The sequence below is a fragment of the Manis pentadactyla genome, chromosome 5 (genome assembly GCF_030020395.1).
Source record: "Manis pentadactyla isolate mManPen7 chromosome 5, mManPen7.hap1, whole genome shotgun sequence".
In the NCBI taxonomy this organism is placed as follows: domain Eukaryota; kingdom Metazoa; phylum Chordata; class Mammalia; order Pholidota; family Manidae; genus Manis; species Manis pentadactyla.
Window position 1 is genome coordinate 163,798,176 of NC_080023.1, and position 14,874 is coordinate 163,813,049.

The following is a 14,874-nucleotide window of genomic DNA, read 5'->3' on the forward strand; positions in this document are numbered from 1 at the left end:
GGATACAGCACAGGAGGAAGAAGTAAATCAAGCTAACAAATATATGATGGAGCACATACTCAGTTCACAGGATTCAGGGGGAAAATAAGAGTAACTACAGCTGTGCAATACCCCATGTACAATGAGTAGCTCAAGTAAGAATTAGGCAAATACAACTTTATGAACCCATTTCATAAAGGCACTGAGCTTTCCTGGTTCTGGACTTCCTTCACAGTTTGAGAAAGGAACACAAGAAATGCCAGTATGTAGGATTTCATTATCTCCAGTTTACTTAATTTGCTTGTTTACACACATGATCTGTGTGTACATAACAGTGGCAAGAGTCATTCTCTAAATACAATCTGGCACTCAGACTATGACAGATGCACGTGGAAAATGAGGCATCAGTGAATGAACCTCAACACAGAGGGAAAACAAGCCTGGTAGTGTTCTGTGATCACAGATGCCCTCAAAGCCTCTTGTTCAGCACCTGGGGACAATAGACACTTTCCAAAGGACAATATAAGACTATTTCAACAGGAGACCCAGGCCTCAGGTGGCACTTGAAAGATGATGTTAGTTTCTCTGCTTTCATTAGAGGAGCCAAAAATTCTAAAGGCTTAGTCAAAAAAAGGAAGCAGGGATTATTGACTGCTAAGCATATGGGCTGGGCATTGTACACACATCATTTCCCTTAAACCTAACAGTATCATCGCCATTTACAGATGAGGAAAAAGAGCCTTGCCTGTGGTCAAACACCTCTCAGTAGTGGTGCCAAGATTTGAGCCCACAGCTCACATTTACCTAAGCCCCAACCCTTTCAGTTATGCCATGCTGTCTCACATAGGGATAGAGCATTTTCCCAAGAAAAAGGCGAGGCAAGGGCATTAAGACTGAACAGGAGGTGGTGGAAGACTAATCAACACACAGGCTCAGGAACTGACACTTTCCACATTGTTAATTTAATGCCAGTCTGAATCAGACCTGCATGGGAGAAATGTCTGTAGGTTTAAGCGTGACAAACGACCATCTGGTCATCCATGCCTACTGCATTTTGGTGCTGAACATGAAGCTTAGGAGAGTTTTCAATCCCTTCAACAAGCCTATTCCAGCCCCACTTCCATTCCCAGTTTTGAACTTCAGGAGGCAAAAATATTCTCACAGGGCTCAGCACATCTGGCCAACGCTCCCAAAGCACCGTGGTGACACCTCTGAAATCTCAGTGCAGGTGTTTCTGCCACCCTTGGATACAATGTATCACATCTCACATTCTGATGGATTTGTTAACCTGCAGCCAGATGGGATACCAACTGCGTATTATATGAAATACAAGTTACCCTGAAAATTCTTCCTGACCTCAAGTTCCTAACAACCTAAGCTGGAGTTAAGCGGTCAAGTGTAGTGCTCACTAGTTAATGCTATTATCAGGCTTGACTGGGGGTGGGAGGAGCATCAAGAAGTGCTAAGGATGATAATGCAAAATCAAGATGCTTGGTTTGAAAGGCTTAAGGAGATAACCTGGGATAGGGGTGGGGTAGCTTATCACCAGGGTGTAACTGTGCCTTTGCAGGGTGGAGGTGATGGGATTTCTAACCCTTCCCAGGACTCACCACAGTGAAGGCCACAGAAGGATGAAGCTGGGCATTGAGAAGTACTGCGAAGGAGGGGGGGAAAGGTGGACTTCCAGGCGAGCTGAATAGGCCCAGGTTTGGTTTGGTTTTGGTGGTGGTGCAAGTGAGAGGCGGGTGGGGCCCAAGTCTTGCCACCATTGAGTAAGGACATTTTTACAAACAGATTGGCTGCTTGCCATCAGAGGCAATGGAAGACATTTTTCCTCCCTTCTGACTTACCATTGTCTTGTCCAAAAGGTAAACATGGCTTGGGCCACAGCAGATTGATCAATGTACTACTCACATGACCCTGAAGCACACTATTCAGTCTATACCACTGATGTGCAGTCAGGAAAATTTCAGTGCAAATATGCGTTTTTGCAAAATTACTCTGACTCAGCTTAAAATTCATCAAGTTATTATTAAAATGTTTGCTTTCTGATTTTATTGACAGAGAAAACGGCCCCAAGAGGTGGAATTTAATAACACAGGCCAAAAGTTTGGTTTATAAAAAGTAACTTAGTGTTCTAAAAAAAACCTCAAAGCTATCTACACACATGCCAAAGTGCAGCACTAGAGTTGTGAGATTATGAGTTATTTTCAGTTTTGTTAACAAAAGAACAAATGTCATAGTTGTATTAAAAACTATAAAACATTCATTCAAAAGAGAGAAAAAAAATGTACCTTATTGCTCCAAAAACTAATATATAATAGACAACATGGACAGAAAATCAGCAATGCTCATTACATAAAAATCATCCAATACTGAGTCACAGAGGCACTCCTGCTTAACTGTTCTGATAACTAATCAGAAGCCAGTTGCAATATTTAACATTTCATGGATGAAATAAATACTACAGTGAGAGTGTGTCTTTCAGGTGGTTGGTTGTTTTATAAAAGAATCCTTCTGGAAATCAATGCTTAGGCAAAACTGACCAGAGGGAAATATGGTTAAGCAACCACATCAGCAACCATTAAAACAAAAGACAACTAGAATCAGGAAGTTCGGCAACAGAGAAGAGTCCCGAGGCCCTGGCCCCTCCTTCAGCCACACAAGAACGGCTTTCCAGATTCTATCCTCTCACTGAGCCTCTAGGGATAAAAGGGACATTACGGATTAATGTCAAGTTTTGCCAGGGACAGAGAGTGCTTGACTGAGAATAGTGGTGCTTGTGAAACAAGGTGATGTCACCAAGATGACTGGGGACTGAACCCACCACCCACCCAAACTGCCTGGTTAGCTTCCTCTCTGAACTGGTGTCAATAATTTAATCAAATAACTAAGAAAAAGAAATGAAAAATATATTAGTCATTGTCCTGCCATTGCCCTTGTTGTTTCGTTCATTTCTTGTAACTGTCTTGCTTCAAATTCAAACTCAAGCTCTGGGGAGGAAGTCCTGGGGAAAAGGATTTCAGATACCAAAACCTGTACGTCCCATACCAACCTAGCAAACCAAACAGGGTGCCAAACACTTTCTGGGACAAGTTGTGGAAATAAACGGCCGTGCACAGAAACATCAACACCCATACGAAGGTCAGGAAGCCCAGGGCGACCACCAGGCTGGTGATGGCAGTGTGCAGGCAGTGGCTTCGGTCCGTCTTCACCTCATGCAGCACAGCCATCTCCTCCACAATCATGAGGGCACAGAATGTCAGCAGGAAGGAGTGGCCTGAGATGTCGAAGCCATGCCAAAAGCCCCCTTCCCTGTGGCACTGCTGCTTACTCTGGTGCTCCTTTCTGACCCCCTCCAGGGCTGCAGACTGGTAGCAGCTGCCTGTGTAGTGCTCAATGTTGGAGAAGATGGCTGTGCAGACATACCAGATGGCCGTGCCCACAAGCAGGGTGCTCAACCGCCGCAGGACCAGGCCCGTCTTGCCTGTCAGGTGGTAGTTGGTGAGGGCAATGAAAGGCAGGAGGAGACAGAAGGTCCAGGTCCAGGCCAATTTGACAAAATACCTGGCAGAGGAGGAAAGTGGAAGTGAAGATGGGACATGGTGGAAAGGAAACGATGTCACAACTCAGGCCTCTAGACTCTCAAAGGAGGGAAAATGAAATGAGCTGATAAAAGCTAAGGTAACTTCACTACAAGTTCTTTAAATGTAGTAACTATGCAGTGCTTAAACAACTCCATGAGGTTGGTACTACTGTTATCTACTTTTTAAGACAAGAAAACTGAGGCACAAAATAATCATGCCCAGAGTAGAGGTCATAAGTGGTGGGGCTGGGATTCAAACCCAGGGTCTGTGATCTTAGGCACTATGCTATTGCTTAGAAAATTAATCATCAAGCATCTACCAAATGCCAGGAGCCTTCGCATACATTCACTTTCCCATGGAGCACTCACTTCACTTCCCGATGGAACACTCACAATTACCTTGGGAGGAAGGTAACACTTGCCCCATTTTATAAAGAATCTGAAGCTCAGAAATGTTCAAGAACAGGGTTACACTCACACAACCAGCAAGCACAGGTTAAACCAAGGTTTGGCCAGCCCCAAAGCCCATGCTGCTTCTATATCACGGCCCTTTCTTACGTGACATAAACGATCTCGGAAGAACTTGGCTTTGAGCGAGAAGACCTAGGTTCAAATCCTGACTCTGACTTAACTAATTACCACACTTCTCTAGGCCTCAGTTTCCTCAGCTGTTAAATAGAGCTGAGGGGACCAAATGATTTTTAAAATCCCTTCCAGAGCCAATGATTCACTAGTTCCCTTCCGTTAATTAGCAATAGAGGCTTGGAACAAAATGCCAGAATCTATGGTTACCCAAAAACAACAGAGACTTGTCTGCCAGGCTGCTTGGCTCCCAGCTCTCCCAGGCTAGATAAAGCAGCAGCTGCCTTGTCTGCCTCCCTTGCACTCTCCAAAGGTGGCTGGCCTGGGGACCAGCTACAATTAACACACATGCCAGAGCCATAGGGCTACAACCACTCTCACCAACTATTCTTAGCCCAGCCTCTATGAGTAGGTGAGGAAGGAAGGGGGCCAAAGACAGAATGACTCTTTGCTAGTTTCCGAAGGTGTCTCAGACACCAAAGGCCTGACTAAAATCTTCCCTGGAACTGATATGCAAGCATCTTACCGGAGCCAAAACCTGTCAGGCCTTTGACGAAGATTTTTGGGAGAGTGACCAGTGTTTTAAGTGGATAACCGAAGTTGGGGGTGACCTCTGACAGATGCTGCTGACATTATAATTCTAAAGAAGAATCTAGGCTCACAAAACAAGGCACAAGCTTTATCCTTCAGTTTCCCTTTACAACTGCAACAATATTTTGTGTAATAAACTGAAAATCCAGAAATTAAAAAAAAAAAACAGAAAAAGGAGTAGGTGGGTGGAGTTAAGGAGAGGTTTCAAAGAGCCCAGCTGGGATTGCTTTCCTGGGCCACTGCCATGAACTTTGAGTGACTGAAAAGGTCCAAAGGGATCCAGGCGAAAGGTCAAAGACAGGATGGTTCCAGTCCTCCGCGGCTGTCTTGGAGTGGGTCAGGCTGGGACAAGGCTCTCCAAAGTTGGGGTGGCGGGGAAGAAGGCAGGTCTTTCGCAGGTGGTGATGGGATTCCACCACAGGCCGAGGGGATCGGATTTAGGGTGGAGGCGCGGGGTCTAATACAGGCAGGCAGGAGGGAGGTGGCGTCTCCCAAAAAGGGCAGGGGAAAACTCTTCATTCCAAGGGAAGGTGAGGCGAACAGCGACACAGGCTGGTTCAGCCCCCCCTCATCCCACCCCATACTCCTACATACACACAAGGCACACACACACAACCCCGCCCCGTCACTGCCAGCCCAGTCAAGCTCAGGCGGTCTCGTTTGGGCGTGCAAACACGACTGCTAGTGACACCAGCTATCCCGCGACCCCTCGGTGGCGACAAGCGCGCAGTTGTGGCTGTCATGATTGGGAGGACTTCCCCTTCCAGTGACTGGTGCAGCCGGGCAGCTAAGCCCGGTCATCTGGACCAGGCTACCGCAGGTCGGCTATGGCGGGGACAGGAGAGGACCCGGGGCGCACTCACACGTTGAGGACGTTGCGCTTGTTGCTGAGGTAGCTCTCGGGGAGCGGGGAGAGCTCCTTGAGGAGGGAGCCCACCAGCATGGAGGCCGCCAGCGCCCAGGGCAGGTAGCGCCGCACTGCCGCCCGCACCAGTAAGCCCCTAAGGCACCTTGCACAGCGCTCCAGATGCTCCATGCCTAACCTCGTCGGCAACCGTGTTCCTTCCCGTGCCTTCTCGGCCACCGTCTCGCCCTTCGCCGGGCCCGGCGCCACCGCCTCCCTTCGGGCGCATGCGCACGGCCCGCGGGGTCCACCCCTTGCGGAGCGCTCGCGCTCCCCCTCCTGGCCACTGGCGGCCTCTGCAGCCGGTCCGTCTGATAACTTGCCACCATCTCACCGCTCTAGTCCCACCCGCCTAGCGAAACGCTCGGAGTGCTGCCGTTTCGATCTCAGCCACTGCACCTTGCTAAATCTGGGAAAAAGCGCTTGTGGGAGAATTTGTTGGAGGTGGGAAAGAACAAATGTAGAACTACAGGAATTAGAGCAGTGGTCGCAGCATCATTTAGTCCCTCTTGGAGACGGAGACACCTCCATCTGAGTCTCGGTTTTCTCGAGGTTGGTTATGGTGATGCAGATATAAGGACGATATTAAATTTCATTAGAAAATACATGCATAAAATAATTACTAAACTTAAATTTTGAATTGTTATACTTTTTTTTAACTTTAAAAACAACTATTTGTATTGAGCGAAAATGCTGCACGCTGGGTGTCAAGGGAGATCGGAGGAGGGCGCTGCAGTTTCAGTTGCTCAATTTATCCCACAGCTAAGCCCTCTCACCCCCTTGTCAAGGCTGGGTGTCTGATTCAGTGTTTCCCAGTCTTGAGTCATATCTTCGCCGCTGTATTAGTTTCCTAGTATGGCCGCAACAAATTACCATAAACCTATTGGCTTAAAATGACAGGAATTATTCTCTCATAGTTCTGGAATCCACAAGTCAGAAGTCAAGGTGTCAGCAGCGTTGGTCCCTTCAGGAATCTCTGAGGGAGAATCTCTTCCAAGCCCCTCCTAGATTCTGTTGCCTGTTGGCATCCCTGGCATTCCCTGACTTGTAGCTGCATAACTCCAGTCCGTCTCCGTCCTCACATGGACTTCTCCCCTCTGCATCTCTGGCTTCACTCCTTCTATCTCTTACCAGGACAATAGCTACTGGATTTAGGGTTCACCCTAAATCCAGGATAATCTCATCTTGAGAGCCTTAATTATATCTGCAAAGACTCAGTTTCCAAATAAGTCACATCTCAGGTACCAGGGGTTAAGATTTTAAGCATACCTTTTTTGGGGGGAGGGTGGGGGCACCATTTAACCCGTTACAGCCATGTTAACTGCTTTTACTATGTCCCTATACCTCCAATACTATTATATACTTAACAGTTTTCCTTAAACAATGCACATTTAAAAGTTAAATACCTGCTGAGTAGCCTCCCAAACAAACATCCATGGAATCATGGATTCTGTGTGCCAGTTGTATTTATTCTATTACAAATAAAACATTCAATTGAAATATTCATCATCTCTAGCTGCCTAAATAATCTAATGTCCTTTTACCAAGGATAGCTACCACATTTTGAGAAACACTGGCCTAAGTTATGCATACAATGGACTGATGTTTAAAATCTCTCATGCAGAGAATCAGTAAATGAACGAGATTGAAAGTGTCAGTTCCTTAAAACCATCTCAGGATGATCTTCATTATCTGTAAAAAACATGTATCTGATCAGTGTTCTTACTTGGCAAGGTCTCCAGGCCTTGAAAAGGCTAGATTTAAAACAGAAAACATAGTGATTATTCCAGTTTGGTTTTTCATAATTGGGAATAAAAACTACACAACTGGAAAGATGTTATTTGTGAAGGCAGCTTGTAAATAGAATCGGAAACCATCTCTATCTCGTGAAGGTTAGCAGGTGCTCAGTTACTGTTATTTCCCATAAGCAGACTGCATAATCGCTAAGAACAGGGAGGTACATTGGACATTACTAGCTAATGGTTCCCTGGGCAAATTCCACATGCTAATCCCCTCAACCAAAGAATGGGTGAAAGGGTGCTGGGTGAAGAGAAACTCTAAATAATCACCCAAAGGAACTACCAAAAATGTATCTCCTGAAAGTTTCAGGCTTTGTATTTTTGTAGAAAGGAAATGGGTTTGTGTCACTTGAGACCAAGCAGCTTTATCCCTGGAGACTGTTGAAGACTGAGTTAAACCCGGCCCTGAAAAATTATTTTCAGCCCTAGAGAAGTGTTCATCTTTTTTTTAAAAAACTTCAGCCATATTCGGAAATACATATTTATATTGTAAGTCCAATGGTCCTCAGCCAACTCATACAAGCCTTATGAGAGCAGATCGTTAAATTTTCAGGACTTTTGCAAGCTGAATGTTAAGCACAGCCATTATTAAAAATTAAATTATATAAACTAACAAATTCAAAAGAAATATTCAAAACTCATCATTTCCTGATTATTTTACTGTATTTCATTGTAATCTATGCTCTTGGGGTTACTTACATCTGCTGTATCTGTAAAGTATGCTACTGTACAACTCCGCCCTACTGCGGGCTCTGTAACATCACAGTGAAAGCTTGAAACCAGCCATGGAGGGAGTATTTCTCCTAAAGAAACTGGCAAGTACTATAAACCAGGGCTTTATTTGGTTTGTTGATTGTCTAGATTGAACGCAACTCCATTCGTCAAAACATGACTGAATTGACACTCTAGGATGGCTAGACATGAGAGAGTTCAGCAAAAATCAGTGAAAGAATTCTCTGAGAATCAATTTGCTGAATGGAATTTACAATAAAGAATATTAGCATATTTTATTATTTATAAATGATGTGCTACACATTCTTTATCTTAAAAATTTATAATAAATGTATGTCCATATATACTTATACACTTTCCCCCAGAGAACTAGTTGTTAAACATTTGTCAACAAATCACTGGTTGTGACCCAGTACACACATAAAAACATACATGTTTTTATGTAATAAATGAGTATATATGCTAATAGGTACAAAGATCTAGCTATAAATATAGCTTTATGACAGAATTTGCCTCCACTATGTGTGAGACCCTTTGATATTTTCCATTAAATTATAAATTCAGTTTTTAAAAACTCTGGTCATGACTCACTGAATTGATTTAGCACTCACTAATGGGTGGGGATCCGTAGTTTGAGAAACACCACCAGATTTTAAGGCACTGGAGGATGATGCCCTGCTGTTCCCCAGCAGAGGGTGATAGAAAACCAAAAATTAGGGTTCTGCCTTGCCACAGACTTCAGTGGTACCACCTGTTGGCTTTCATTCCTTCTTTATCTATTAAGCAAGTACTTATTAGAAGTATATGTCTCTGACATCAAGGAACTTAGAATCTAGTGAAGGTGATAATCATTCATTTATTCAGCCAACCAGCATTTATTAACTATTCACTGTGCACCAAGCCTTGGGCTAGATGTTAGATTTCCAATGTGTTGGATGGGTCAGTTGCCTTGATAACTGCAGATTTATTACCCTTTAAAAATAGTTTCCCAGATTTGAAGCAGAATATACAACATGAGGTTGGACCATCTTGTCAAACCAGAATGCAAGGAAGCCATAGACTCTAAGTGACTGCTAAGGTTATTTCAGGAGAACACAAAGCGAAGAGAAAGGCTCCCACAGGCCAAAGATGGGACATGGGAGCATAAATAATAATAATAACTCCAATGGATGGAAACATGACCTATGTTTAAGCCTGTGGGTTTACAATGGTATTTTTTAAAGTAATGGCCACCTTGGGAGGAATCAACTCATTTTTTGAAAACAAGTAATTTAAGGGAAAGAATCAAGCACTTTTCCTGCCTCTCCTGTGTGAACTGAACCACTGAATAACCAAAGAGTAGATTTCTTTTTAAAGAACTATCTCAACTAGTAAATGAAGAACAACAGAATTAGATATACCGTTTGTAACACAGAAGTAAAAATGTTGGTTTGAAATATTGGTGTGTCACATTTATTCAAGAAAAGAGTTTGAAGATTTCCATAAAGAGCAAAGTTTAAGAAAGTAAATACTAAGCAGCACTTTTCATTAAATCTCTAAAAATCTATCTCAGAAGGCTTAAAATTTTAAAATCAGATCATTGTGATTTTGACTGTCACTCAGACTTTTATATTTTAGGTTTCTTAGAGTCAGATTTTACATAAGTGTATGGCTTCATGTTTACTACAGAAATGGCGAACTATAACCAAAAATATGTCTGCCACAAAAAAGTACCCTTTTCTTTCTTACCGAATGCTAAATGTAATTTCATAAGCAAACCCCATACATATGTCACTTTTGTTGCAAGAGTTTGGATATTATAGATTTATCTTGAAGTCTGAGTCTCTTTGGGACAAATAGAAACTGTTGAATTTTTTGGAAGTCACTTTTACTTATATTTTTGTTTTGACAGCAGTTTGAGGTTTTTGAAAAATATAATCACTAAATCTGTGAATGGTTGCATAGAAATAAATCATCTGTTGTTACAATTGTGCTTTGGCCAGATTGGACATAAATGTGTATCAACTAAAGATTAAATAAAAGGAAATATAAGTTATGTGCCTTCTCTTAAGGAATTTTTCTTCCTTATCACCACATTACATTAAAATGCCACAGATCCATAAAGAGATTAAATTCTACCAGGGTAAAATACAAAAAAAAAGGGGAATTTTTTTGTTTCCTTTGGAAATATGATCTTTATTTTGACAATGATCTTGGTCTGTTTTAGAGTAAATTGACCTGTATTACTTGATTAAATGGCAAAATTTTAATCTAAGAGATCTTTATGGATTAGGAGTATCATCCAAGATTCTTTTTTAAATATACTCTTGATATACATATTTATTTATTTTCTGTCTCCCCTACTTGAATGTAAACTTTAGAAGGCAGGGAACATTGCCTGTTTTGTTCACTGATACATCCCCTTGTCTAGAACCATGTCTCCTCCTTACTAAGCACTCTAAATTTTTTTCTTAGTTAAATAAATTAACCAATCATTACTAATATGCTGATGTAAAGAAAATTATGTCAAATGTAAATTGCTTCTTTATGAACCAAAGAGAAACAAAAGAAAATAATAATTTTGAAATCATTAGATTTTTATTCTTAAGGGGTTCCCAAGATTATAAATCATGGTAAAAGTGTTTGCTGGTCCATAAAGTCTGAAAGATGCTGCAGTAGAATGATAATGGGTTAAGTAGAGGATGCTGAGGATGCTGAGAAGAACCCATGAGGCCAGGGAGGGGTCAGGGAAGAGTTCTTGGAAGAGATGATTTCTGAGCTTGGGTCTAAAGGATTGGCTAGGAGTTGTCCAGAGGAACAGTGGGAGGTGGTCATCCCAGGAAGAGCAACCAGCAGGTGCCCTTCTGTTGGCTGGTGTATGTGAAACAATTCAGTCTGGGTTGGGCAGGCGAGCAGGATGGGTAGGCAGCCTAATTCTCCCAGCAGGCAGCCTTCTTTGTCCATTGCTCCTGGCCAGCTTGCAAAAGCACTCATTCCCAGCACCAATTCCTTCTTTTGGAGCTCTCCTCTGCAAGGCATCCCCATTCTTAACCTCTGGCTACCTCTCTTTCTGGCAGGAGGGGACTACTAGCCACTCCCTCGAGGGAGGCAGCTAAGCAAAGCCAGTGTCTGCCAGAGGCCAGACTGCCTGACTGCCTAACTGGGAGGGGGTTACATCCACTGGCTGGGCCCCTCAACACACAACCTCAGGCTGCCCATCAGGGTTCCCATTTGGGCACAGGGTCAGAAGGGCAGGCACAAGAGGGCAGGGATCCGCCTTTGCTCATCTGCAGGCATGGGGAGAGCAGCCAGAGGGGCTGCCTGGGACCTCACAGCACCCCGGGCAGCCCTGAGGTCTCTCCTGATCCGGCTTCTGGCCACCGTCTCCTTCAGACCCCAGACCCTCCTACCAGGCAGTCACAGGGCTGAGGCCTAGGAGGAGGGAACCTTGTTGTCTGAAAGGGCGCTGGTAAAATTAGAAAGAAAAGCAAGAACTTGAGTATCCCAGTGTCCACACAGCAGCTTCCTATAGGATCAGAGGGTTTTGGGAGTGTAGCAATGTTCTGATCTGGTTCTTTACCTGGGGGTAGCCCCATGGATGTTTGCTTTAAAAATATTCATTAAATGATATATTTATATTTATAAATCTAACACATTTGTTAAATTTCAAAATTTATAAAATGTTATTTAAAAAAAAAGAAAAGGAACACCAACCTGGGAACAAAATGCTGAGATTCCATGAACTGCTGTTTAATTGAGCCGCGGCTAAGTGCCTGGCCCTGGGCTCAGTGCTTTACTGTATCTGACTCGCCTTTCTCACAAGCACCACACAGGTATGTACTGTTAGAACTCCATTCTACAGGGGGAACACTGAGGCACAGACAGGCCAAAGAACTTAACCAAGGCCACACAGCAAGCAATTCAGCAGAGCTGGGTCATTCTGCTCCGTAGGGCAAAGCACTTAGCCAGAAGCCCACCCTGCCTGCCAGGTTTGCGGAAGGCCACTCTGACCTCGCCTGGCTGCCAGAAACCACCTCTCCCATGGTCACAGCCCTCCCAGAGCTTAGCAAGTCACAGTTGATAGGGTTTCTCAGCCGTGCAGTATGTTGGTTAAGAATAGACAGACGTGGGTTCAAGTCTACATTCAGGATTTATGACCTGGGTGACTAGGGTCAGTCACCTATCTCTCCATTTCCTCACCTGAAAAAGGAGAACTGCTTTGGGCCAACTTCGTTTGCAGGGATAAATCAGTGAGATCTTCTCTCACCAGGTGTCATGCCTACAGGAGGCGCACAATACATGGATACCTCTGTAACAAGGACGCTCATCTGTGGCTGCTCACAGTAACTCGGGAGACAGGCAAGGCAAAGTGCCGCCGTCCCCACCAAACAGCTGGGAAGTCTGGCCCAGTTCTCATGCCGCTGAGAAGCGGGGAGGCCCAGAGGCTTCCACGGGTCCCTTCCTTCCTGCCCTCCCCCTGCCGGATTCTCAGGGTCAGGCGCCGGGATGTGGCCGCGGGGCCCTTTCTCAGCGCCCCGCGCAGGAATGTGGGGCGCCTCCGCGGTGGCCAGACGGGGGTCGCTGACGCCGAGGCTTTTCCGCTCCAGGTGCGCGGGCCGGCGACACAGCAAATTCCGCGGCCACACCTGCAGCTGTCCCTGCTGGACCAGCATGAGGATTTCCCAGTCCTCTGCCCACAGGCCCTGAGGGCATGACCTTGACCCCTGGTAGCTCAGGCCGGGGCTGCTGCGCCCGGGGCGCAGGAGCAGGGGCGCTGCTCGGGTTAGGCACACCTGGGCACCCCGCCTTCAGCTCTGCCTCTTTTTTTGGAAGGGCTGGCCCTATTGACAACCAGGAGGAGGTGAGGGGCTCCCTGGCTCAGCCCCCGCCAATGCCTTGCTTAGAATTTTTGGTGGGAGACAGGGGACAGGGAGGGAGCCCTGAGGTTTCAGTTTTCAGGGTTCTAGGGGCTCATGGGAGATCAGCTCCTAGGAGGTTGAACGGGAGAGAGGTGCTGGCTTTTTCTAACGGACTAAACCCTGGTCTGCTTACCCTGGCTCCCTCTCAGTCCCTAGTTTCCACACCCCAATAAGATTGGTCGCCCGGCAAAGCACAAAGGGGAATCTCAGGTCCTCAGCAGCCCTGCAGCTGGCATGACATGCAAGCCTCCAACCTGCAACAAACGTCCTCTGCTTACCTCTGACTCTATCTCTCAACCCACCTCTTACCCTCTCTGTGCCTTCTACATCCTCCCTAACCTTTTTTCCAGTTCTTGGAATGAACCAAGTTCCCTCCTGCCTCAGGGCCTTTGCCCATGCTGTTCCTTCTCCTTGTACTGCTGTCCTCCCAAACCCCACCCCTGTGTCCCAGCTTCTCTGTCCCCTCGTTTCTCTGTTTTCTGCTTTATCATCACACATTGCTAACATTATGACTAATGGCATGTCTTGAAAATTCTTGGGCCATGACTCTGTACATGAAGTTTGGAATCAGCTTGCCAACTTCCTCCAGAAACCTTGTTGGGATTTTGACTAATCTAAAAACTAATCTGGTGAGAATGGACAACATGAAAGTCTACTAATAATGACCTGATGCAAATCACTGAAGATACAAAGAAAAATCACACAGCTCCTTCCCTCAGAGAATGTATTTGTTCATGATCTTCCTTTCTATTTTATTTCATTTTGTGAGAGAAAATCTTACGGGGTCCATTTTGTAGATAGGGAAATTGATGCCCAGAGAAATTACCTGACTTGCCCTATGTCCTGTGGTGCCCCATGTCTATCTGACCCATGAAGTTGCCCATCAACTCAATTCAGCCTGTGGGTTTGGTGTGTGTGTGTATGTGTCTGTTTGTGTGTTTGCACGTAGGGTGTGTTTTCAGGCACCCAGAGTGGAAAAGCATCCACGTTTGAAGATGGATGTGCTGTGAGGTTGAGTGGGAGAGGAGGCAGGTGTGCTCCATGGGACTGAGTTGTATCTTTGAGCTTTGAGTACGTATGTACAGCTCTGGAGGACTCAGTGGGTGTACTGCAGAGGATATTTATATGTATTGGGTAGGAAGTACGCATGGGTAAGACAAGAATGGGATATTTTTCTTGGGAGGATGTATTTTCTTATGTTGGTTTTTAATTTATACTTGTTGAAAGAACTCTTACTAAACAAAGACTTTTTAAAAAAACATACATACCTTTAAATTTTTTTATAAAGGTATAACTTAATTCTAGGTGAAGAAATCTTAAGTGTACAATGGGATGAGTTTTTACAGATGTCCACCCATGTAATAACCACAGGGATCAAAATATAAAACAGATGCAGCACTTTTCGTGGGAGTTCATTCATGGACCCTCATCAGTACCCCCCAAAGTCTCCAGTGTTCTGACTTCCATCTTTTTCCCACTGTCTGACTTCTGTTAAATTAGTTTTGCCTGTTCTTGAGCATCTTATTGATGGAATCACACAGTTTTTCTGTTCTGGGAAAGTTAATAGCTAATATTGAGCATACTGCTTTGTGCGTGAACGCTTCCCATATCTCACTGAATTTCTCAAAATAGCTGAATAAAGTAGCATCTATTTATCGGTCCCATTTTACAGATGAGGAGACACTCAGAGAGGGCACATGACTTGCCCTGGGTCCACCAGAGCTGGGCCACCTACGGACACCACAGCTCAGATGCTTGCCTACTCCTAGACCATCTTGCCTTCTGCCTCCCTCTGGGTAACCT

At 44.8% G+C, this 14,874-nt stretch overlaps 1 protein-coding gene across 2 annotated transcripts; it reads right to left on the bottom strand.

The window, feature by feature from the left end:
- Window positions 1-246: 246 nt before the first annotated feature.
- Window positions 247-5,898, bottom strand: FITM2 (fat storage inducing transmembrane protein 2). 2 transcript variants are annotated; one of them, XM_036902216.2, is made up of 2 exons: window positions 5,749-5,898; window positions 247-3,546 (listed from the first exon to the last, which is right to left on the bottom strand). In XM_036902216.2, exons 1-2 carry the CDS (start codon window positions 5,772-5,774, stop codon window positions 2,931-2,933), a joined length of 642 nt encoding a protein of 213 aa, XP_036758111.1. In that variant the 5' UTR covers window positions 5,775-5,898; the 3' UTR covers window positions 247-2,930. The 2 variants fall into 2 exon arrangements, with proteins under 2 accessions (XP_036758111.1, XP_036758110.1); XM_036902215.2 differs by having other exon boundaries at window positions 5,602-5,864.
- Between the last annotated feature and the right edge of the window lie 8,976 nt (window positions 5,899-14,874).

What these genes read in the sequence shown, in the direction of transcription:
- FITM2 (XM_036902215.2), bottom strand. Translation starts at nt 5,774, where the DNA reads ATGGAGCATCTGGAGCGCTGTGCAAGGTGCCTTAGGGGCTTACTGGTG. An exon ending in AAGCGCAACGTCCTCAACGT is followed by an intron (nt 3,547 to 5,601) that starts GTGAGTGCGCCC and finishes CTCCTCTGCCAG; the next exon opens with GTATTTTGTCAAATTGGCCT.